The 26985-nt window shown below is 36.3% G+C and overlaps 1 protein-coding gene across 2 annotated transcripts in view; it reads right to left on the reverse strand.

Annotated features, from left to right (window-relative positions):
• Sycp1 (synaptonemal complex protein 1) overlaps nucleotides 1–26985 on the reverse strand; it is a 141941-nt gene that overhangs the window by 102261 nt on the left and 12695 nt on the right. For both annotated transcript variants that reach the window (XM_087616337.1, NM_012810.3), the window contains 6 exon segments: nucleotides 26389–26458; nucleotides 25663–25736; nucleotides 19020–19128; nucleotides 8629–8723; nucleotides 8016–8200; nucleotides 5856–5923 (listed from right to left, as the gene is read on the reverse strand). In XM_087616337.1, the coding sequence (XP_087472463.1) occupies nucleotides 5856–5923; nucleotides 8016–8200; nucleotides 8629–8723; nucleotides 19020–19128; nucleotides 25663–25736; nucleotides 26389–26458 (601 nt within the window).

Consider the following 26985-nt stretch of genomic DNA (forward strand, 5'->3'; position numbering starts at 1 on the left):
GTCTAGTCCCTGAATTTAGTGAGACTGCTTCAAGTTTCTCTCCATTTAGTTTGATGTTAGCTACTGGTTTGCTGTATATGGCTTTTACTATGTTTAGATATGGGCCTTGAATTCCTGATCTTTCCAGGACTTTTATCATGAACGGGTGTTGAATTTTGTCAAATGCTTTCTTAGCATCTAATGAAATGATAATGTGGTTCTTATCTTTCAGTGGGTTTATATAGTGGATTACATTGATGGATTTGCTTATATTAAACCATCCCTGCATCCCTGGGATGAAGCCTACTTGATCATGATGGATGATTATTTTGGTGTGTTCTTGGATTCAGTTTGCAAGAATTTTATTGAATATTTTTGTGTTGATATATTCATAAGGGAAACTGGTCTGAAGTTCTCTTTCTTTGTTGGGTCTTTGTGTGGTTTAGGTATAAGAGTGGCTTCATAGAAGGAATTAGGTAGCATTCCATCTGTTTCTATTTTGTGGAATAGTTTGGACAGTATTGGTATGAGGTCTTATATGAAGGTCTGATAGAATTCTGCACTGAACCCATCTGGACCTGGGCTCTTTTTGGTTGGGAAACTTTTAATAACTGCTTCTATTTCTTTAGGAGTTATGGGGTTGTTCAGATGGTTTATTTGTTCCTGATTTAACTTTGGTACTGGGGCTGGGGATTTAGCTCAGTGGTAGAGCGCTTACCTAGGAAGCGCAAGGCCCTGGGTTCGGCCCCCAGCTCCGAAAAAAAGAACCAAAAAAAAAAAAAAAACGTTGTCTAGAAAATTGTCCATTTCCTCCAGATTCATTTTGTCGAATATAAGATTTTGTAGTAGGATCTGATGATTTTTTAATTTCTTCTGACTCTGTTGTTATGTCTCCCTTTCCATTTCTGATTTTGTTAATTTGGATACACTCCCTGTGACCTCTGGTTAGTCTAGCTAAGGGTTTATCTATCTTGTTGATTTTCTCAAAAAACTAGCTCCAGATTTTGTTGATTCTTTGTATGGTCCTTTTGATTCTACTTGGTTGATTTCAGCCCTGAGTTTATTTCCTGCCTTCTACTCCTCTTGGGTTTATTTCTTTCTGTTCTAGAGGTTTTAGGTGTGCTGTCAAGCTGCCGACATGTTCTTTCTTGTTTCTTTTTGCAGGCACTCAGAGCTATGAGTTTTCCTCTTAGCACCGCTTTGATTGTGTCCCATAAGTTTGGAAATGTTGGATCTTCATTTTCATTAAATTCTAAGAAGTCTTTAATTTCTTTATTTCTTCCTTGACGAAGTTATCCTTGAGTAGAGAGCATTGTTCAACTTCCATGTATATGTGGGCTTTCTGTCATTATTGTTGCTATTGAAGACCAGTCTTAGTTCATGGTGATCTGATAGGATGCATGGAATGATTTCTATCTTCCTGTATCTGTTGAGGCCTGTTTTATGACCGATTATATGGTCAATTTTGGAGAGAGTGCCATGAAGTGCTGAGAAGAATGTATATCCTTTTGATTTAGTATGGAATGTTCTATAAATATGTTAAGTCCATTTGGTTCATGATTTCTCTTAGTCTATGTCTCTGTTTAATTTCTGTTTCCATGATCTGTCCATTGATGCGAGTGTGTTACTGAAATCTCCTACTATTATCGTGTGAGTTGCAATGTGTGCTTTGAGCTTTAGTAAGGTTTCTTTTATGAATGTAGGTGCCCTAGCATTTGGAGCATAGATATTTAGGATTGAGAGTTCATCTTGGTGGATTTTTACTTTGATGAATATGGAGGGTCTTTCCTTATCTTTTTTAATGAATTTTGGTTGAAAGTCAATTTTACTTGATATTAGAATGGCACCTCCAGCTTGTTTTTTCAGGCCATTTGCTTGGGAATTTGTTTTCCAGCCACTTACTCTGAGGTAGTGTCTGTCTTTTTCTCTAATGTGTGTTTCCTGCATGCAGCAAAATGCTGGGTCCTCTTTATGTATCCAGTCTGTTAGTCTATGTCTTTTTATTGGGCAATTGAGTCCATTGGTGTTGAGAGGTATTAAGGAAAAGTGATTATCGCTTCCTGTTATTTTCATTGCTAGAGGTAGAATTATGTTTGTCTATATCTCTTTTGGTTTCATTGCAAGGAAATTATATTCTTGCTTTCTGTACAGTGTAGTTTCTCTCCTTGTGTTGAAGTTTTCCATCTATTATCCTTTGTGGGGGTGGATTTATAGAATGATATTGTATAAATTTGGTTTTGTCATGGAATATCTTAGTTTCTCCACCTATGTTGAGATTTTTGCTTGATACAGTAACCTGAGCTGGCATGTGTGTTCTTTTGTGTGTCTGTATGACATCTGTCCAGGATCTTCTGGCTTTCATGGTCTCTGGTGAGAATTCTGTTGTAATTCTTACAGGTCTGCCTTTTTCCCTTAGTGCTTTTAGTATTCTTTCTTTGTTTTGTGCATTTGGTGTTTTAACTATTATGTGATGGGAGGAATTTCTCTTCTGGTCCAATCTATTTGGAGTTCTGTAGGCTTCTTGTATGTATGTTTATGGGCATCTCTTTCTTTAGGTTAGGGAAGTTTTCTTCTATAATTTTGTTGAGTATATTTACTGACCCTTTAAGTTGGGAGTCTTCACTTTCTTATACCTATTATCCTTAGGTTTGATCTTCTCATTGTGTCCTGGATTTCCTGGATGTTTTGAGCTAAGAGCTTTTTGCATTTTACATTATCTTTGATGGTTGTTTCAGTGTTTTCTTATGGTATCTTCTGCCCCTGAGATTCTCTCTTCTATCTCTTGTATTCTGTTGCTGATGCTTATATCTATGGTTCCTTGTCTCTTCCTTAGGTTTTCTATATCCAGGGTTGTCTCCCTTTATGCTTTCTTTATTGTTTCTATTTCCATTTTCAATTCCTTCACCTGTTCGGTTGTGTTTTCTTGTAATTCTTTCAGCGATTTTTGTGTTTCCTCTCTAAGGGCTTCTACTTATTTACTTGTGTTTTCCTGCATTTCTTTAAAGGAGTTATGTCTTTCTTAAAGTCCTCCATTATTATCAAAAAGTGTGATTTTAAATCTAAATTTTGCTTTTCTTGTGTGTTTGGATATCCAGTATTTTCACTGGAGGGAGAACTGGGCTTTGATGATGCCAAGTGGTCTTGGTTTCTGTTGCTTAGGTTCCTGCGCTTGCCTCTAGCCATTGGGTTGTCTCTGGTGTTTGCTTCTCTTGATCTTTCTAGGAGTGACTTGGCCCTGCTGTAGGCCTCTGTATCAGCACTCCTGTAGAACTGTTTTCCTGTTTTCTTTCAGCCTTTCCTGAGAACAGGTGCTCTGATTTCAGGTGTTTTGGTGCTACTGGAGACTGTCTTTCAGCTCTAGGCATGGGCAGGAATCGAAGGGTCCTGCCCCTGATTGCTCCTATGTCCTCGGACCCCGGGGGCACAGTTGGCACTATGTGATTCACTCTTGGGTCTGGACTGTGGATAGAGGGTAGTCTCCTCTGACTTGCCGGGAGTGTCCACACTTCTGAGGGTCCAGCTCTCTCCCCCATGGGATTTGGGTGCAGGGAGCCGTTTGGCTGGTTCAGTTCGGTCCTGGGCGCAGATCAGAACCGCAGGTACAGGCACTGTCTGTTCCTATATTCCTGTATCCAGAAGCACTGTGCAGTTTCCGTTGGACCAGGGATGTGGGCAGAGGTGGCAGTCTGTCCTGCAGTCTCAGGATGTCTGCACTCCTGGGTATTCAGCTCTCTTACCCATGGGATTTGGGTGCAGGGAACTGTGGGATAGTATCAGTTCACTAACATTCAATGCTTCAAACGACAGTAGGTAAGTGCAATGATTTAAAAATAATACCTTTTATTCTGAATTTAAAAGAAATTGTCTTTAACCATTACATTTGGGTTTTGTTTGGTTAGTTGGTTGGTTAGTTAGTTAATTGGGTTGTGTGGTGATAGTTGATTGGTTGGTGTTTTTTCCTTGGTGGTGTGGAGCGTGGGAGACATGGTTCATTTGTCTATCTCTGGCTATTCCGAAACTCACTCTGTAGTTCCAGGCTGTCCTGGAACTCAGAGATTGGCCTGCCTCTGCCCCTCAAGAACAGGGATTAAAAGCATGCACCACCACCATGATGCCAAGTTAGTTGATTTTCTGAGACAAGGTCTGTCTATAAAGCCCTGGCTGTCCTGGAACTCATTGTGTAGACCAGGCTGGTTTTGAACTCACAAAGGTCCACCTGTCTCTGCCTCTCAAGTGCTATGCCATTATGCCTGGCCATCTTTAATAATTATGCTAAGAAGTAAAGTTATAAATAAAATTATTTGGACACTGCAAGGTTGGATAACCAAGTATTAATCTACAGTGGGAAGTAAGCACTGAAAAAGGAAAGGTATTAATATGATTCAATAATTCAACCAAATCTGATAGGATAGCACAGACATTTCAGTGATGCAATCACTGGTAAAGTACTTTTGCTCCAATAAACACAGTCACCTACACTCCTATAAACACTGTAATAAAACTCAGCAAGTCTTTCACATACACACAGACCATAAAACTAGAAAGGGGACTGGTTGGGAAAAGCAAGAAGATTATCAGGAATGGGAGTGGTACAAGCAAAGATAAATGTGATCAAAATTTATAACGTATGAAAATGTCACACTGGTTATGTATAATATATGCTTATAAAAATATTTTTAAAAAGGAAATCAACCAAAGAACTAACTACTTACAAAATATTAAGTAAGCATTTCAAATACAAAGTAATATTACTTGTAATTATTTTAATTGTACAAGTAATTCAACTAACAATGTAACTAATATAACTAATATAAAATTTTATAGAAAATTATAAAAATAATATAGAAAAATACCTGTCAATTCAGGTATATTAATTAAAAATATCTGTTAATTGAAATTGAAAAAAACTTGTTTTATCTTTTGTCTATACTTGCGGATATTCAATCTAATAAATATGAAGTATAGACTTGTAATTAGCTAACTACTAGTCATAAGTTCAGAGAATTATAAATTATTTTATCTGTGTAAGTTCTTGAATATTAACAGTATTATATGATAATATACAATCATTTTTACTAAAAATATTTTATGATCCAACTCCAATAAACTATGGATCCACAAAATAGAGATGAGCCAGGTGTGACAGTGCACATTGGTAATACCAGCACTGAGGAGGCAGAGGCAGGAAGAATGTTGCAAGTTCAAGACTACCCTGGTCTACACAGAGAGTACTGGGCCAGTTGGAGCTACATAGCAAGACTTTAAAAACAAACAAGTCAATCCAGGAAGTGATGCATTTCTGTAATCCCAGCATTCATGAGGCAAAAGGATCAAAATTTCAAGACCATTTTGAACTATGAAATATGATCCTGCCTCAAAATTTGTCTCTTCAATTGAAATGTAATTGACATTTCCCTAAGGATTATTCAGGCCTTTGAATCCTAAAATAAGGAAAACAAAACATCTCAGGCTTGTATTCAGACATCTATAAACCCCATTAAAAAAAATAACAGTTTTCTTCAGATTTAAAAAAATTCTATATTCAATTAGGATTTTTCCCTAATTTTTATATTTATATTTATTTATAAATATAAAATATATAATATAAATAAATATTTATATTTATTTTTTATATACATGAGTATTTTGTCTGCATGTATGTATAAATACCACATGCATGCATATTATACACAGAGGCCAAGTAAAATTCCCTGAATCTAGAATTATAAACAGTTGTGAGCATCATATGGGGAAAACAAATCTAAGTCCTCTGCAAGAGCAGTTTAAGTAAGTGTTTCTTAAAACTTTAATACATTTAACAAAAAATCCCAAATTTATTTGTGTAATATCAAAGCATATTAATTTCTAAATATTACCTAGTTCACTTGATTTCTTCTGGAGCTCCATAGTAATCAGTTTCAGTTGATCCTCATTATTTTCCAATCTTATGAGATAAATTTTAAAATTCAAATTATTATTTTAGTCACCATTCATTATAATAACTAAAACTGACACAATGTAACAATTGATATATCTAAAATAGATTCATTCAGTAATTAAACATTAAGTATTAATCTGTATAATGCAGTTTAAAATCAAAATTGTAATTGTAATAATAATTATATCTACCTAAAACCTTAAGGCTTATAATTTGTATCTTAACTACTGAATGGTGGTAATGTAAACCTTTAATCCCAGCATTTAGAAGGCAGAGGCAGGCAGATCTTTGAGGTCAGCCTGGTCTATAGAGCAAGTTTCAGGACAACCAGGAAAGGCTACACAGAGAAATCCTGTGTGGAAAAACAAAAACAAAATTTAAAAAATGTATTTTTAAGCTTTTCTTATTTTCTGTTTCCTTAAACCATAAAACTTAGGAGAGATAGCTCAACAGGTAAGTGGGCTTGCTACCAAGCCTAACAACCTGAATTTAATCCCCAGTAGAGAACCTACTCCTACAAGTTGTCCTCTGATCTCCACACACAAGCACATACATATATATATATATATATATATATATATATATATATATATATATATATATACATACATGTATATATATATTAAATAAGATGGAGAGATGGCTCAGTGTCTAAGGACACTGACTGCTCTTCCAGAGGACCTGAGTTTGATTCCCAGCAGTGGGGTTACAGTTGTCTGTAACTCTATTTCTGGGAGATTCAACACCCTTTTCTGGCCTCCATGTATACTGTATGCATGTGATACAGAGACATACATGCAGGCAAAACACCCATACACACATAGTCCTTTTTTTTTAGTTTTTAGTAAATAAAAAATTTAACTAAGGTAATTGGAACAGATGACTCTACAGTAATTTACAATTTTATTATTTAAAATTGCTTTGACAAGTTAATCAGAAATATATAATAGAACAATTTAAAAGGCTATACTTTCATCCTCACTATGTATAGTATAGAAGAAAATTAAGTAGACCCAGGATATAAGTTAGGAGAGAAATTTGTTCCTCTCCTTTACTCCACAAAATTTAATTAAACATCATGCTAACAGGACAAAAAATTACCTATGCCTATGCCTCAACATACTTTTATACTAAAATTGCAAAAAGCAGGGAAAATAGAGTCAGTTGTTAGCAATCTAATTTTAAACAAATATTATTTAGGTTAAAAGCAAATGAGTACTTATCACATATGGAATAGTATTTACTTTATGCCAAGATAGTTGCTAAATTAAAATATTGTAAGTAGCATATACAGCAGAGGACTCCTGGGTCTGGATTCACTCTGAGAAGATGCCCCTAATCCTCAAAGAGACTGTTAGTTTAGAGATCTGGTGGGGTGGGGACATCCTTGTGGAGACACAGAGGCAGGGGTGGGGTGGGGAGAAGATATGGGATATGGAATTGTCGGCAGTGGGGGCAGGGGGTTGGACTGGGAGGGGTATAAAATCTGGAATGTAAAAATAATTAATTAATTAATTAATTAAAAATCTTAAAAAGATATTGTAAGTAAGGTTACAGACCTCAGTAAAAGAACTTCTTTAACCTGAACATTATTCCTGTGACACTAATAATCCATACTCAGTGGTTCTCAACCTGTGGGTCACAACCCCTCTGGCAAACCTCTGTCTCCAAAAACACTTGCATTATGACTCATAACAAAGCACTATTATAGTTCTGAGGAGAAATGAGAATGATTTTATGGTCAGAGTCACCACAACATGAGGAACTGTATCAAAGGGTCACAACATCAGGAAGGTTGAGAACCACTGGTCCACACTATTAATAAACATGTCCTATCACTGGACATTTAAGAACTTGTCTAGGGGCTGGGGATTTAGCTCAGTGGTAGAGCGCTTGCCTAGGAAGCACAAGGCCCTGGGTTCGATCCCCAGCTCCGAAAAAGAGAACCAAAAAAAAAAAAAAAAGAACTTGTCTATACTGCTTGACCCTGTGGCAAAGCATGCTTGGAAACTATTCCAAAGAATGCCTGACTTCTAATGGTACTAAATATCAAAAGTAAATCATTTTTATGCATTTATATGTTTAAAAATTGTTTCACCTTTGCTGTTCTGTTCTCAGTAATTCCTCCAAGGTACATGTAGTGGCTTTAAGTTCAGTCACCACAAGTGAGTGAGTAGTTTTAGCTTTGTTGAGTTCTTCCATTTGAGCTTCTTTTTCTTCAGTGAGCTGATAAATCGTTTTTGTTGCTATCTGTAAATCTTCCTCTAAAGTCTTCTGAGTGCTCTAAGTAAAATAAAACACAGAACAGAAAGAATAATGCAAAAGCCTAAAATGGTTAAAGGCTTAAGTCATCTGATTCTATACATTTGTTTGCCTTTGCACTCCATACTTCCTCCTTCCCATTGTTCTTCCTTGGCATGCTGAAATAACCCATACACTATCAAATTTCAAGTAACCATTCTCTATAGTTCTGACCCCTCCACAGAGAATTCCCCTGCAGTTAGCCCACACAGTTCTCCCCACTCTTAGAACTGTTAATGAAAATTTATTAGATTGAGTTATTCTATTGGTACTTAGATATTTTTAATCCAATGCCTCTTATTAGAAGCATTTTAAAGGTAGAATTGAGTTCTCTATTCGAATCTCTGAGTCATAATACATTTTAGTTATAACCAATAGTATATAGTCACTAGTCAGTTTTTAAATCATACCATACTTCTTTGCATGGACATTTTAATATCTTCAAGTTCTGATGTTAAATGATCCTTCTTTTCATTTAATTCTTTTAAGTTTTCATCTTGTAATTCTAAAAGGTAAAATTATAGATAGGCATTGTTTACTAGAAATGGTTATCAGGAAAATTAATTGCTATAGCAATTACTCCTTTTCCTGAACTAGAAAACAATCGAAAAAAAGAACAATACACATATACACACTAAATTTCATAAGACTGTTTTTCCCTAACCCTTAAAAATGAACATTTTTAACATTTTTCAGTATATACATTTATAATTACAATAGAATAAAAACAGATATATAACCTAGCTTTAACAGGAAGACTAATAGACTATTCCTTATTTTTCATTTATACATTGCTGTCAAGGAGTCAAGTGCTCATACACGTCACATGCTATTCCATTTGTTAATACAAACACATTTTGGAGCAAGGTCCAGTGAGTACAAGTCTATAATACTACCTACTAGGGAGGCTGAACTAGGATTCTAAGTTGGAGGCCAAACTAAGCAATTTGGCAAGTCCATGTCTTAAAAACTTGGAGAAAAAAAACCCTGAGTAGCTCATGCTCCTTCTCAAAAACAAGTTTTAAAAATAAAAAAGGCTTTGTCCATTGTGAGGCAAGCTAAGGCTCTGTTAGGTCATGAATATCATAACTAATAGGTAGTATACAAAACCCCGAGCCTCAGGTGGTCTTCAAAAATACAGTATTTGGGATTTTGAAGGAAAGAATTTTTTCTTTTATTATAACACAGGGTGGAACTGGGTTCCATCAAAGAATATTTAACTCTAAAATGTTAAACATGTGTTTCTAGAGGGTGTTTTGTCTTTTGTTCTGGAGGGTTTTAGTGGTGGTGGTAGTGGTGTCTGCTTTTGTTTCGGAGACAAGGTCTCACTCACTATGCATCCCCTAGTTACCTAAAACTCATTTTTATATTTCAGGATAGCCTAGAAATTGATGTGTAATCCAGTCTAGTTTTGAACTTGGTAATCTCTTGCATGACTCTCTTAAAGGATTATAGACATGTGCCACCATGCCTGAATGAAATATTTTAGAATAGCAAAACACTGAGTAATACATAAATGTTCAAAAGCTGACACTAATTTATGATTGTACATAAATAGACTAATATACCATGTAGTCATTATAAATGACAATAGATATCTCACTGACAGTCATAAAATAGGAGCAAGTGACAGGTTAAAATAGTATTTGTATAAGCCATGAACATAAACAAATTAACAAAAAGTACTCAAATTTATATTCCAATAATGAAATTATTCATGATTTTATTTTCATAATTTCCTATCTTTGCTTCTAATTTCTACCATAAATATTAAATATTATATTTATTGGTGGGCTATGTTATATAAAAAGATTTGGTTCCACTTAATAGTTTGTGTTCACTAAATTCTAAGTCTCAGTTAAATAGTCTATGTACCTTATATGTGCATTAATTTTTAAACCTCATATAAATCTTTTCTGGATTCAAATTATACTACTGCTTCTTTTTTAAAAATTTACTACATTTACTTATGTGTGTGTGTGTGTGTGTGTGTGTGTGTGTGTGTGTGTGTGTCTATCTGTATCTGTGTGTGTCTCTGTGTCTGCATGGGAGCATGCATCTGAAAAAACTTACGTAACTGGGTTCCTTCCTTCCACCATACAGATTTTGGGGACTGAACTCAAGTCATCAAGCTTGGAGCACAGGCCTTTAGCTGTTGAGCCATCTCATCATCTACTACTGTCTTTTCTTATTAGATGCCAGAATATTTAACCATTTTGACTCTACTATTCCCATCTGCTTGAGAAATCAGAATATTGACTATTGACATTTTGAAAGACTTCCTGTTATAATACAACTTAAAATGTTCAACCACAATATCTGATATATAGCCAATAAATGCCATTATTATGTTAATAATGGTAGTGTATGCTAGAGAATGGGCCTAGATATATATAGAGATATATATAGAGAGAGAGATATAGATATATATATATGTGTGTGTGTATTTGTAATGCAACCAACTAGGGAGACCAATAAACAATGACAAGTAGTGATGAGTTTTTACTAGAGGTTGCAGAAGAATATAGAAAAGACACAAACCAAATATACAAATATAACCAATATTGGTTAGAGTTAGGGGCTAGAAGTAATTGAGAACAACAGTACAACCTACCAGAACTTCTAGAATAAAGCCAAGGCAGTCTTAGAAGGAATTTACAGCTTATAAGTATAAGCACGCGTGCGCGCGCGCGCGCACACACACACACACACACACACACACACACACACACACACAAACACAATGATCACATCATAATTCCAGAAAAAGAAAAGGAAACCAAAGATGACAAGCAATGATAAAGATTAGGGCAAAATGAAATGGAGACTTAAAATTCAAAAATTAAAAAGAGCAACAAGATCAACAAATCCATAGCCACACTAACCAAAAGGGGAAAAAACTCTAAGTAGATGGGTAGTGTTAGAGATGAAAACAAGACTTATTACAAAAGATTGAAATGAAAGCCGAGACACCGTTAGATAATACTTTGAAATTTTATATACAAAGAAGCTAGAAAAGCTATAAGAAATAGATGAATTTATAAATTCATATGGCCTATAAAATTAACTCCTGAATAACCAGGCTTTGTTTTTTGAGACAAGGTTTCAATATGTAGCATTGGCTAGCCTGGTACTTACTGTGTAAATAGACCAGGCTAACCTTGAACACCCAGTAATTCATCTGGCTCTATTTCCCAGTTTCTAGGATTAAAAGTCATGCACCAACATGGTCAGCTCAGAATATGTAAACAATTTTGAAAGCACTAAAACAAGCAGTGAGGGTGAAACAGTAACTAAGAGCTAAAAGGCTTTTCATAAATAAAGTCCAGAACATGGTACACTCATTGTTGAACTCTTCCAAAGTTTTATTAAAAAAAAAAAAACCTAATGCCAATACTTCTCAAACTATTCTATGTTTTATTATTCAAAGTCAGTATTGTTCTGACACCAAAATAGAAACAAAAATTTTATTAGGAAAAATGTTAGGGAGGGAGAAAAAGAAAACTACAGACCAATTATCTGGTGAGCATAGCAAAAATTCTCTACAAAATGCTTGCAAATCAAATTCAAGAACACATTAAGAAAATCATATATCACAAGCAAGTGGTTATGAAAGTTGATGCAAAGTAGGCTCAACATATGCAAATTAATCTAATAACACCACACAAATAACACAAGAAAAAGTGCACATGATCACCACAGTATGTGCAGAAAAGATAGCTGACAGAGCTCAACATGAATTCATGAAAATATTAAGAATAGATGGAATATACCTCAAGATAATAAAGGCTATTGTGACAAAGCTATAACCATCATTATACTAAATGGAAGAAAGAGTATTTACTCTAAAGATCTGGAATAAGAGAACTCTCTAAACTCTTATTCAATATACTGCTTGAAGCATTAGCTAAAATAGTAACACAATAGAAAGATATAAAATGGATACAAATAGGGAAAGAGGAAGTCAAATAATCCAGAGTTTCAGGCAACATAAAATTCTTTTTTTAAAATACTATGGTTACTGCACCAGAACACTCTTAAATTAGATAAACACTTAATAAATTGCAAGAAACAAAAAATCAATGTTAAAAAACTCAGTAGTTTTCAATTATACCAAAAACAAATTTGGTAAAAGGAATACCAAGAATATCATATTCACAAAAGCTTCAAAAAAGTAAATTCCTAGAAATAAGCCTAATTTTAAAAAAAAGACTTCTAAAGTAAAAACTTTAAGACACTGAAAACAGAAATTTAACAAGAAACTAGATTTAAAACTTCCATGCTCCTTAATTAACAGAATATTGTGAAAGCAGCTACATAACCAAGAATTAACTACAGACTGAATACAGTCCACATAAAAATTCTAATGAAGATAGAGAATAATGGAAATAGAAAATGAATAAGAATAAAGTATAAGGAAATATATGTATTGATATACCAAATGAAACCTACTACTTGGTAACTTAAAAATTAGTTAAAAAGAGAATTAATTAATTGCAAGATAGATCAAAAGATATTAGCCAAATTAAAGAATACTGAAGCAAAGATATTAATAGAATAGAATATGTCAGAAAACAGGATTTTTAAATGACCATAGCTTTTGTTTTCTCTTGTTTTGGATTGTTTTTTGGTTTTTGTTTTTTCTTATTTTTGGTTTTGCTAGACATTCTTTTTACTAAGGAAAGGAAACCAGATCAGTAGTACAAATAAGGAGAACATGGTAGCATATGCCTATAAAACACCCCAGTTCACAAAGAGCTAAGGGTGGAGGATGCTAAGTTCAAGGCCCAGCTTGGGTTAAGATAGCAAGGCAATATAGTCAATTTGGGTTACACAGCAAGATCCTATCTAAAATAAACATTATGGAGCAGCTTACTATTTAAAAAAGATCACTGCTGAGAATTCATAAGCAAATAAAGAGTACTAATTTATGATTTCTAGACACTATAAAATTGTATTGGTATCTTAAAGTATAATACTATAATAGCTAAAAACAAAGATAAAGAAAATCTAAAAAAGAGAAAATAGAAAAAAAAAGAAAAGATTCCTTACTATCAAAGGTTCAAAAGTTAGGTTGATGACTTTTTTCCAAGATTTATTTTTATGTGTGTAAGTGATTTATCTACATGTGTCCATACACCACATGCATATGGTGCCCACAAAGGTCAAATGGTATGAGCCATCACATATGTGCTGGAAATTGAACCCATGTCCTGTGGAAGAACAAAAAGTGCTTTTAAAACTACTAAGTCAGAAGCTGGAAACAACCCAGATGTCCCTCAACAGAAGAATGGATACAGAAATTGTGGTACATTTACACAATGGAGTACTACTCAGCTATTAAAAACAATGACTTTATGAAATTCGCAGGCAAATGGATGGACCTAGAAAATATCATCCTGAGTGAGGTAACCCAGACACAAAACACACATGGTACGCACTCACTGGGAAGTGGATATTAGCCCAAAAAGCTCAGAATACCCAAGATACAACCCATAAACCATAAGGAACTTAAGATCAAAGTGTGGATGCTTCAGTCCTCCATTGAAGGGGGAACAAAATAATCACAGGAGGGAGAGGGAGAAAAGGACCTGGGAGGGAGAGAGAAGGGAGAGGGGGAAAGGGGGACAAGAACAGGTATTGGAAGGGACAGGAGAAAAGTACAGAGAATCAGAAAATTGAATAGAAACATGTAGCAGTGAGGGATGGAGAACTGGGTGTAGCCACTACAAAGACCCAGACTCCAGGGAAGCAAGAGGCTCCCAGGAGACAATGGTGATGACTTTAGCTAAAATATCCAACAAAGGGGAGATACAACCTGTAGCGACCACCTCAAATAGATAAGCATGGCCCCCAGTATAGGGATGGGGCCACCCACGCATCTCAAAATTTTTAACCCAGAAATGTTCCTGTCCAAAGGAAAGAAAGGACATCTAGAGACTGCCCCACCTGGGGACCCATCCAATCTGCAGATACCAAACCCCAATGCTATTGCTGATCCTGTCAGCACTTGTTGACAGGATCCTGATATGGCTGTTGAGAGGTTCTACAAGCACCTGACCAATACAGATGCAGATACTTACAGCCAACCATCAGATGGGACCCCAAGAGAAGAGCTAGGGGAAGGATTAAAGAGCTGAAGGGGATTGCAACACCATAGAAAGAACAATATCAACTAACTGGACCACCCAGAGCTTCCAGGGACTTAACCACTAACCACAGAGTATACATGGAGGGAGCCTGGACTCCAGATACATATGTAGCAGAGGATGGCCTTATCTGACATCAGTGGTAGGGGGAGGCTTGATGCCCCAGCATAGGGTGATGCTGGAGGGGTGAGGCAAGAGTAGGTAAATGGATAGATGAGCACTCTATAGAGGAAAAGGGGAGAGGGGGGAACAGATGGGGGTTGGTAAAGGGGTAACTAGGAAGGGGGATATCATTTGAAATGTAAACAAATAAAATGAACAATGAAAATAATTTTAAAAACTGAGTCATCTATCCAGTCCTGAAGACTGTTTTCTTTAGAAAGTTAAGTGTCTATTATTTTTCAATTGCCAAAACAAAACTCCCTGACCAAGGCAACTAATTTTCAAAAAAAAAAAGCATTTAATTTGGAGCTCACAGTTGCAGAGAATTAACGTCCATTACCAACAGGATGAGGAGCATGGCATCAGGCAGGAATGTCACTGAAGCAATGGCTAGGAGTGCTTTACTAATAGAGTCATCTTCCTTGTGGTGGTTTGAATAAGAATGAACCCCCCAAAGGTCATATATTTAAATATTTGGTTCCCAATACTTGATCCACAGCACAAGGCACAGAGACGCAGCAAACTAGGAATGTCTTGGACTTTTGAAACCTAAAAGCCTGCCCCTAGTGGCACACCTTTTCCAACAAGGCCACATCCCCTAATCCTTCCAAAACATTTTTATCCACTGAAAGCCAAATATTCAAACATATAACCCTATGGGGGCCATTCTCATTCAAGCCACCACAGGGATATGGGAATATGATTCAATCAGTAAAGTACTTGATGTGCAAACATGAGGACCTGAGTTTGATTCCCTGAGCCCACTTTTAAAAAGCTGGATGAGAAGGCACATTTTGTGGTGGGGAAGCAGAAGTTACAGAATCTATCCAGTATAATCCTGGTTAAGTCAAAGATCCTGTCTCAAAATATGCCTTAATCAGAGAATCCACTCTTTCAAATGAATTGCAATGAAGGCCTTTACCAAGGATAAGGAAGGAGCTGGATGTGGTTGTGCACACCTGCAATCCCAGCACTTGAGAGGCAGAGGCAAACAGATCTCTGAGTTCATAGGCCAACTCTTGTCTACAGAGTGAGTTCTAGGACAGCCAGAGAAACAGAAAAACCCTGTCTCAGGAGGTGAGGGGTGGGGTGAATGGTTAGCAAAGATATATAACAATTTAACCAACAAATTTAAAATAGGAGGCAACTTTTAGGTAGAAGAAATAACCAAAATACAGGATGAAGTAAGAATATAAGATGTCAGCAGCTTCTGTTCATTGGTTGGGTGCAAATATCTGCATCTGATTTTTTTCAGCTTCTTGTTGGGTCTTTCAGAGGGCAGTCATGATTGGCCCCTTTTTGTGACCACTCCACAGCCTTAGTAACGGTGTCAGGACTAGGGCCCTCCCCTTAAGCTGTATCCCCATTTGGGCCTGTTGCAGGACCTTCTTTTCCTCAGGCTCTTCTCCATTTTCATCCCTGCAGTTCTTTCAGACAGGAACAATTACTGGTCAGAGTTTTGGCTGTGGAATAGCAACCATCCCTTTTTTGATGCCCTGTCTCTTTCTGCTGGAGGTGGGCTCTACAAGTTCCCTCTCCCCACTGTAGGGCATTTCATCTAGGGCCCCCCCCTTTGAGTCCTGAGAGTCTCTCACTTCCCAGGTCTCTGGTACATTCTAGAGGGTCCTCCCAACTTCCTTCCTCCCGAGGTTCAGGGCTTCAGTTCCTTTCCCCCACCCAATACCAGATCATGTTCCCCTCTCTCCACCCCCATCCCCTTTTCCCTCCCAGATCCCTCCCTCCCTCCCCACTTGTGGTTGCTTTCTTCTCCCTCCCAAGTGGGACTGAAGCATCCTCACTTGGGCCCTTCACCTTGGCTGCAGACCCCTGTGGTTGAATTAGGGAAAAGCTCGAGGAAGCTGAGGAGGATGGCATCCCTGTAAGAGGACCAGCAATATCAAGTAACCTGAACCCCAGAGATCCCTCAGACACTGGATCACCAACCAGGCAGCATATACCAGCTGAGATGAGTCCCCCAATATATATACAGCAGAGGACTACTGGGTCTGGGTTCAGTCAGAGAAGATGCACTTAACCCTCAAGAGACTGGAGGGAGGCCTTAGGGAGTTTGGAGATTTGGTGGGGTGGGTGGGGACATCCATGTGGCAATGGGTGGGAGGGTGGTGGGGAGGAAGTATGGGATGTGAAACTGGGAGGGGAATAAAATCTGGAGTGAAGAAAGAAAAAGAAAGAAAGAAAGAAGGAAGGAAGGAAGGAAGGAAGGAAGGAAGGAAGGACAGAGAAAGAGAGAGAAGGAAGGAGGAGGAGGAAGAGGAGGAGGAAGAGGAAAAGAACAGAACAGAACAGGAAGCAGTTGGGGATATGGCTCAGTGGATACAAAGCATATCAACATCCCAGAGTAGCAGCCTTCCGGTACTCAGTAAGGCAAAGACAAGACATCCGTAAGCAAAATGACTATAGACTAGCTGAACTGGTTCAAGTGAAGAGAACATGCCTCAATATACTATAGCATAACATATATTATAGATTATTAATTACATATTTTATTATATGGTAAAGAACAATCTAGGACAGTTGTTCTTAACCTTCTTAATGCTTAATACAGTTCTTCATGTTGTGACCATCAACCATTAAAATTGTTTTCACTGCCACTTCATAATTATATTTTGCTATTGTTATCAATTATAATATAAATGTCTGTGTTTTCTGATAATCTTAGGTGAACCCCTGTGAAAGGATCATTCAATCCTCAAGTGGGTCACGACCCAAAGGATGAGAAACACTGGCCTCAGAAGACGAAATTAATCTCTATCTCTGTCTGTCTGCATGTATGTATGTCTCTCTGGTTGTCTCTGTCCCTCTCTCTCATTTTGACACACACACACACACACACACACACACACACACACACACACACACACAAATGTTCATACATCTCACAAAAATTCAAAATTCAAAATGAGGCAAAAGTTAAATAATTTCATTATAAAGGTACACCAGGTATAAAGTAGTATATAAATATATAAAATACACAATATTTATATTAAAGTAATATAAGGTAAAATTAAGAAGCCTAAGTTAGCAGGACCCAGATATATTAGCCACTGGAAAAAGTTCTCTCAAGAACAGAAAAACATGGGGCTGGAGAGACAGCTCAGAGTTTAAGAGCACTAACCGCTCTTCCAGAGGTCCTGAGTTCAATTCCCAGCAACCACATGAAGGCTCACAACCATCTGAAATGAGATCTGGTGCCCTCTTCCAGCATGCAGGCATACATGCAGGCAGAACACTATATATAATAAAGAATTAAGTCTTTTAAAAAAAAGAAAAGAAAAACAAAAAATGTTACTATGTTCTGGAAAATGGTGTTTACACAGTATATTATAACTCCTAAATATTTTGCTACTTGAATCAATAGATACACACATTTATAGTCTCATCTGCTTGAGTTCTCTAAGTAACAGCCTCACTCCTCAGTTTACCGTAGATGCATTTACCTTCACATTCCCATGAATTGTTATAAGACATGTCTTCTTATTCATTGTCTTGAAGAGTTCTCTAGCAAACTATTAATAATCTAAAGAAAAATTCAACAATTTTTTCAATGCTTTTCCAAAACTTGCTCTAAAATTGAGTAATTTCTTCAGGACTACTCCCACAGGATTCACTCATTTATAAAATATCTGAGTGCCTCATATGTTTCAGGCACTATTCCAAGCACTTGAGATGAACAAAGGAACAAAAGAGAATGTGAAACTGCCCACTGTCCTGTTTAGTTTTTTGGGGTTTTGGTTTAGTTTTTGTTTTGTTTTTTGTTAACTTGACACACCTGGGGAAAGAGAATCTCAACTGAAAACTTGCTTTAACAGACTGCTCTGTAGGTCTGTGTGTCTATGGGTTTTTCTTGATTGCTAATTGGCATATGTGGGCTTAGACCACTGTGGATAGTGCAACTGCTGGCAAATTATGTGCTGTATAATAAAAAGCTGGGTGAACATGAGCTGGCAACAAACTAGAAAGCAAGACATAGGCAATTTCTTTTGAAGGTTCAGTTTTTGCTCTTGCTTTCGTTCCTGTTGACTTCCCTTGGTGATGAACTGTGTACATCACCTTTCTTTTGGTCCTGTTGTGTTTATCAAAGCAGCAGGGACCCAAACTAGAACACCCATCATAAAGTAATGACAGAAATGGTAATGACAAGTGATCAATAGTAATATGTACATTAATCAAAACTGTACCTTGTACATCATATATACAAAAAATGCATTGTCCCAAACAACTAAAATTAATGTCTTTTCAAAGAATGTTGCTGAAACTGAAGGTTAAAAGTATGAAAGAGGGAAAAAGAGGAGCATGTGTGTTTTGATAAAGATCTCCCAAGTGATTCAATTATGCCCTCCTTCAACTGATCAAACCAAGTTTAAGAGCAAAGCAATAGAAAGTATCATTAAAAATTGTGACAAAACCCAAAAATTTAAAAGAAAAAGAATGCATAAGGCATAGTCTCATATTTTTATATGAATTCTTACTTGTTTTTTCCTCTAATTGATTAGCTTTATCTCTGGATTCCTCTAGCAGAAATGTTAAATCTTTCATTTTATTTTCTTTCTCAGTACTTTGGATCAATAGTAGTGATACCTAAAATAAATTTTAAAAAAACATTTTAGATGGAAAAAGTTAAAATTAGCACCTTGATATCCATTATCACCTATAATTATATATACTTATTTCATGTTTCTAGATACTGTGCATATCATTTAATACATGCTTATAAAATAAATATTTATTGAATGAATGAGTAAACCTGGATAATATATTCAGTATTAAACTACTAATTTCAAACTTTTAAGGAGAAAGTACATAATGAAAATTCATTCGCTCAATATTATGAGCACCAGAAATTGAATATGTAGAAATGAGAGCTCACCTTTAAGAAACTCAGCATTCAAACAATTACACCTGAGCATTATCATCAGTAATAGAACAAAAAAAGTTATCAAAATCAAGAAAGAAGCAATCTTTTTACTAGTATTTGTATTAGGGTTTTTTGTTTTGTTTTTTATCTTTTGTTTTGTGTTTGTTTTTCTGGATAGAGTTATTATCTGTATCCTTTACTGGTTTGGAGTTTTATATGGATCAGGAGGACTTCAAATTCATAGAGACCCACCTGTCTTTGACTCCCAAGTGCTAAGACTTTAGGCATGTGTCTAGGAGAGGAACATCTAAATCAGTCTTGTGGAAAGTAGTAAAACTTTCAAAGGGTTAAAATGAACCTTGATATATAGAAATTAATCAGGCAAGCCAGACATAATAGCATATACCTTTAATCCCAGCACTGGGGTAGAAGGATGGATCTCTCCGTAAGTTCATGGCCAGCCTGGTCTACATAGCAAGCTCTAGGACAGCCAGGACTATTTAGAAAGACCCTGTCTCAAAAATCAGAAAGGAATGTAGGCAGCAAGACAAGCAGGCAAAAAGTAATGGTTGTTCTAGGCTGATTTAAGAAGACATACTATTGGGGTTGGGGATTTAGCTCAGTGGTAGAGCGCTTGCCTAGCAAGCACAAGGCCCTGGGTTCGGTCCCCAGCTCCAAAAAAAAGAAAAGGAAAAAAAAAAAGAAGACAAACTATTGAGATATCTTTATATAGATAACCAAAAGTATTCAGATGGCTACAGTTGGTATAAAGAAATAGCAAACTTGGGGCTGGGGATTTAGCTCAGTGGTAGAGCGCTTACCTAGGAAGCGCAAGGCCCTGGGTTCGGTCCCCAGCTCCGAAAAAAAAAGAACCAAAAAAAAAAAAAAAAAGAAATAGCAAACTTAAAGATTCAAATTTTAAAAAATAATTAACTCCCTATTTTTATCTCCAAATCACCTAAAAATTCACCAAGGAAATAATAGAGATAACTTTGACTCTAATAATCCAATAATCCAAATTGGGGTTTAGACCCAAGATAAACTACATATTTTACATACCAAAGCCAACCTGGTGTATGGGGTTCTCCTAGCATCCCTCAGTCCCTGTTACAGGGCATGGTGGGCATATACCCAGCCCTCTATGCTGAACTTTCCAACCCAGAGGGCTGGGCTTTCCCTCCCCCACAAGCTCTTCCCTACATAATCAAGGATTTTGGTTCTTGTTTCTCCTCACATTCTCATTCTCTCTCTCCTCTCTCCTTTCTTCCTCTCCCTCTCCCTGCAAGAACGCAATCTCGCTCTTCCCCTCCCCTTTGTCTCCCTCTTCATGTCAACTTCCCTCATCTCCTACGAAGTTGATGAATTGGCTATTTCCCAATAAATCTGTTTTATATACTTTAATTTGGCTTGAATTGGCTCATTTAATAGGTGGAGAATAGTTTATCACAAATTATAACATGTAAAGAAGAAAAGCAACTGGAACAAATATACAGAGGAAGATACTAATGAGAACCAAGATAACTTAACCCAAAGAGTCCTGAAACTTTTTGATGACTAAAGGCCATGGACACTTCAGAAGGATTTAAGTACAAAAAAAGAAAATTCATTTTTTTACTCTGGACTCTACCACCTACCAGCCAATGCCATCAGAGAAGTAACTCTGCTCTACCTTTGCAAAGAACCTTTAAATTAGAGATCGTGAAGTAGCAGACCATTTACCTAGCATACCTAAGATTCTGGGTTCACACTCAAGAACCTCAAAACAAAAGAAAAATCTTCTCTAAAATGGATATCACAGGTAAGAAAGGAGTATAAAAGAGTCAGCATAAAAATAGTAACACTCAACTGACCTTTACAATCCTAAGCTCTGCTACATAATGTCATTTCTCACACTCTATCATGAGGCAGGGATTTTGAATGTCTATAAAAAAAACTTTAGAAAAATGGTAGATATATATATAAATCTCACAGGAAAAAAAACTAGCAGGCCAAACAGGAACTTAGGAAAGTCTAACAATCTACAAACTCAAACATGGCACCAAAAATTACAAAATGATCTTTTTTAGCATTTTATTCTATCTTTACATTTTGTGAAATAAGCACAATTTTAATTTTTAAGAAGACTTCCCTCTTCCAGAAATATAGTTAAAAAATAAAGTTAAAATACAAAAAGACTGTTTAAAAACTCTTTCACACAATGTAAGCATAGCTTAGAAATTGAAATATATTTCAATCACAATTTAAAACACTAAGCATACCAAATTCCTTCTATGAAGCCACAATTACTCTTATACCTAAACCACACAAAGACACAACAAAGAAAGAGAACTTCAGACCAATTTCCCTTATGAATATCGACGCAAAAATACTCAATAAAATTCTGGCAAACCGAATCCAAGAGCACATCAAAACAATCATCCACCATGATCAACTAGGCTTCATCCCAAGCATGCAGGGATGGTTTAATATATGGAAAACCATCAACGTAATCCATTATATAAACAAACAGAAAGAACAAAGCCACATGATCATTTCATTAGATGTGGAGAAAGCATTTGACAAAATTCAACACCCCTTCATGATAAAAGTCCTGGAAAGAATAGGAATTCAAGGCCCATACCTAAACTTAGTAAAAGCCATATACAGCAAACCAGTTGCTAACATTAAACTAAATGGAGAGAAACTTGAAGCAATTCCACTAAAATCAGGGACTAGACAAGGCTGCCCACTCTCTCCCTACTTATTCAATATAGTTATTGAAGTTCTAGCCAGAGCAATCAGACAACAAAAGGAGATCAAAGGGATACAGATTGGAAAAGAAGAAGTCAAAATATCACTATTTGCAGATGATATGATAGTATACTTAAGTGACCCCAAAAATCCCACCAGAGAACTACTAAACCTCATAAACAACTTCACCAAAGTGGCTGGGTATAAAATTAACTCAAATACATCAGTACCCTTCCTCTACACAAAAGAGAAACAAGCCGAGAAAGAAATTAGGGAAACGACACCCTTCATAATAGTCCCAAGTAATATAAAATACCTCGGTGTGACTTTAACCAAGCAAGTAAAAGATCTGTATGATAAGAACTTTAAGACTCTGAAGAAAGAAATTGAAGAAGACCTCAGAAGATGGAAAGATCTCCCATGCTCATGGATTGGTGGGATTAATATAGTAAAAATGGCCATTTTACCAAAAGCGATCTACAGATTCAATGCAATCCCCATCAAAATACCAATCCAATTCTTCAGAGAGTTAGACAGAACAATTTGCAAATTCATCTGGAATAACAAAAAACCCAGGATAGCTAAAACTATCCTCAACAATAAAAGGACTTCCGGGGGAATCACTATCCCTGGACTCAAGCAGTATTACAGAGCAATAGTGATAAAAACTGCCTGGTATTGGTACAGAGACAGACAGATAGACCAATGGAATAGAATTGAAGACCCAGAAATGAACCCACACACCTATGGGCACTTGATTTTTTTTTTTTTTTGGTTCTTTTTTTCGGAGCTGGGGACCAAACCCAGGGCCTTGCGCTTCCTAGGTAAGCACTCTACCACTGAGCTAAATCCCCAGCCCCGGGCACTTGATTTTTGACAAAGGAGCCAAAGCCATCAAATGGAAAAAAGATAGCATTTTCAGCAAATGGTGCTGGTTCCACTGGAAGTCAGTATGTAGAAGAATGCAGATCAATCCATGCTTATCACCCTGTACAAAGCTTAAGTCCAAGTGGATCAAGGACCTACACATCAAACCAGATACACTCAAACTAATAGAAGAAAAAGTGGGGAAGCATCTTGAACACATGGGCACTGGAGAAAATTTCCTGAACAAAACAACAATGGCTTATGCTCTAAGATCAAGAATTGACAAATGGAATCTCATAAAACTGCAAAGCTTTGGGGTTGGGGATTTAGCTCAGTAGTAGAGCGCTTGCCTTGCAAGCACAAGGCCCTGGGTTCAGTCCCCAGCTCCGAAAAAAAAAGAAAAAAAATGGGGTTCAGAGCTAAACAAAGAATTCACAGCTGAGTAATGCTGAATGGCTGAGAAACACCTAAAGAGATGTTCAACATCTTTAGTCATATGGGAAATGCAAATCAAAACAACCCTGAGATTTCACCTCACACCAGTGAGAATGGCTAAGATCAAAAACTCAGGTGACAGCAAATGCTGGCGAGGATGCGGAGAAAGAGGAACACTCCTCCATTGTTGGTGGGATTGCAGACTATCTACAACCATTCTGAAATCAGTCTGGAGGTTCCTTAGAAAATTGGACATTGAACTACCTGAGGACCTAGCTATACCTCTCTTGGGCATATACCCAAAAGATGCCCCAACATATAACAAACACACATGCTCTACTATGTTCATTGAAGCCTTATTTATAATAGCCAGAAGCTGGAAAGAACCCAGATGCCCTTCAACAGAGGAATGGATACAGAAAATGTGGTACATCTACACAATGGAATATTACTCAGCTATCAAAAACAATGACTTTATGAAATTCACAGGCAAATGGATGGAACTGGAAAATATCATCCTGAGTGAGGTAACCCAATCACAGAAAAACACACATGGTATGCACTCATTGATAAGTGGATATTAGCCCAAATGCTTGAATTACCCTAGACGCACAGAACACATGAAACTCAAGAAGGATGACCAAAATGCGAATGCTTCACTCCTTCTTTAAAAGGGGAACAAGAATACCCTTGGGAGGGAATAGGGAGGCAAAGTTTAAAACAGAGGCAGAAGGAACACCCATTCAGAGCCTGCCCCCCATGTGGCCTATACATATACAGCCACCCAATTAGATAAGATGGATGAAGCAAAGAAGTGCAGGCCGACAGGAACCAGATGTAGCTCTCTCCTGAGAGACACAGCTAGAATACAGCAAATACATAGGCGAATGCCAGCAGCAAACCACTGATCTGAGAAAGGGACCCCCGTTGAAGGAATCAGAGAAATGACTGAAAGAGCTTGAAGAGGCTTGAGACCCCATATGAACAACAATGCCAACCAACCAGAGCTTCCAGGACTAAGCCATTACCCAAAGACTATACATGGACTGACCCTGGGCTCCAACCTCATAGGTAGCAATGAATAGCCTAGCAAGAGCACCAGTGGAAGGGGAAGCCCTGGGCCCTGCCAAGACTGAACCCCCAGTGAACGTGATTGTTGCGGGGAGGGCGGTAATGGGGGGAGGATGGGGAGGGGAACACCCATAGAAAAGGGGAGGGGGAGAGGTTAGGGAGGTGTTGGACCGGAAACCAGGAAGGGGAATAACAATCAAAATGTAAATAAGAAATACTCAAGTTAATAAAGATGGAAAAAAAACTCTAAACATGATTTCTGTACTTCTAATTATTTTATTATTATTTAAATAGATATCCCCTTAACAGGTTATCTTATAGAAAGCTGGAGGCGATGGAAAGAAATAAAGAGGATCCCTTGCACATTCTTGAGACAAGATCTATGAAACTCTGGATGGCCTAAGAATCATTGTGTAAACCAGGATGGCTTTGAATTCAGAAACCTGGCTGCTGATCCTTCCTAAATACTAGGATCCCTTACTATATATCACTTTCTATTTGAAAAGCATAAGGCATGAAAAAGAGATAGCATAATACAAACCTAAAATTGATATTCTTGAAAATATCAGAGAATATAGGCTTACCATTTACAAGTCTTCCACTATGTGAAAGAAGCAAGAGAACTTTTTAGTTTCCTTTCATTGGTGTTAAAGAGAGTTAATTTCAAAATAAACTGCAAAATGGGAAATGAGTTGTCAATGATCATCTTGATTTATTAGGTTTTTTTAAACAAAATTTCTCATATTCTTGTAGCAATGTAAAATGATATTATAGATTCATTGATTCAAAACTACTAAGGACGAACCTTCCAATGAGTGTCTAATTGAATCATGAAAATTAATTTGACTAAGCAAAAGGCTAAAGATTAATATATATAATATTAACTTTTTATATAAATTATCTATGTCTGCAAATAATGCTTTTGATATATTAGGCATTTTATGTTAAAAAATGTAAAGAATTTAGCATTAATCTCCAAATAGAATTTAAATATACAGACTATAAAGTTTAAGTGATGGATATGATATGCTAACTAACCTAATTTGATCACTACTCAATGTGGACAAAAACCAAAACATTACATCATACCTTATAAATCTGTATAAACCTTATTAATTTTAAAAGATTATAAATAGTGAGTTATTTTTTAAAACCTGGTTTTCCTTGTTGTTTACTTCCTTCTGATATTCTTCTTCAAGATGTTGGATTTTTTCATGATCTTCCTTTACTTTAAAAAGGAATAAATAAACCTTGTCTTAACATAATTGCATAACTTTTCCATTGCTAATTAAATTTAAATATTGTTTTTCTTTATCTCAAAGTTATATTAAACCTCAAAAGTTTCTAGTACACTAAAACTGCCAATTCTTTTTAATAAATTAGTGACTGTGTACACTATCAAAATTATAGCTTAAAATCCTACAGCTTTTATAACAGTACCTACTTATCTAAAATAGCAAACCTTAGTTATTTGTACCTTAATAATTTACCAAGAAATATATAAGTAAGGCAAAACTATGCCTCTAAAAATTAAATATAAGCCATAAAAAGTATTATTTCGGGGCTGGGGATTTAGCTCAGTGGTAGAGCGCTTGCCTAGGAAGCGCAAGTCCCTGGGTTCGGTCCCCAGCTCCGAAAAAAAGAACCAAAAAAAAAAAAAAAGTATTATTTCATAGAAAGAGTAGTTTCAAAACCAAAAGAAAATGTAACAAATATTAATTCCCTACCACCAATAAGATTTTGAGGGGCCTACAAAAGCAACGAAAATATGAAATATACAATAGTTGAGGGCATCAAATTAAAGAGACACAAATATTAACAAAATCTAGTAAAATATAAGTAACAGAAAAGCAACATGAAAATGTAAATAGGAATCCTACACTTAAAGTGCATTTCCAGCCTGGCATTCTCAGCTTGCACACGAAGTTCCTCAAAAGCTAGTATCATTTTCTAGAATACAAAGTTTAACTTTAAAATCAGACTTTTTAAATACTTTTTAAACTTTGAAAATATTAATAAATTTTACATCATCTTTAGCTATAAATTAATACACCGTTGAAAAATGAAAACACCATAACAATTTACTATAATGAGGCCAATAAGATACCTTAGCTGATAAGGTACTATCAACAAACCTTTCAGCCAGCATTTGATCCTTGAAATCCATACAGTACAAATAAAAAACCAACTCCAACCTCCCCATGTACACTGTGGCAGACACACCCACACACATATACATACGAATTATGTTTTTAATAGTTTGTATATTTAAATATATACATGTAACTATTATAGAATGCCTAACATCACATAACACAGCACAACAGCAAAGTGAATATTTTCACTCTATTCTCTTAATAACACATTTTAACTAATCCCTTGCCACAATCCGTAAGATTTTAAAGGGGTAGCAAAAACAAATATAATAGTATCGAAACTATCATCTTAGACTTATTTGTGCTTATTAAACTTCTTTC

Source organism: Rattus norvegicus, chromosome 2 (assembly GCF_021556685.1).
Source record: "Rattus norvegicus strain SHRSP/BbbUtx chromosome 2, alternate assembly SHRSP_T2T, whole genome shotgun sequence".
NCBI classification, from domain to species: Eukaryota; Metazoa; Chordata; class Mammalia; order Rodentia; family Muridae; genus Rattus; species Rattus norvegicus.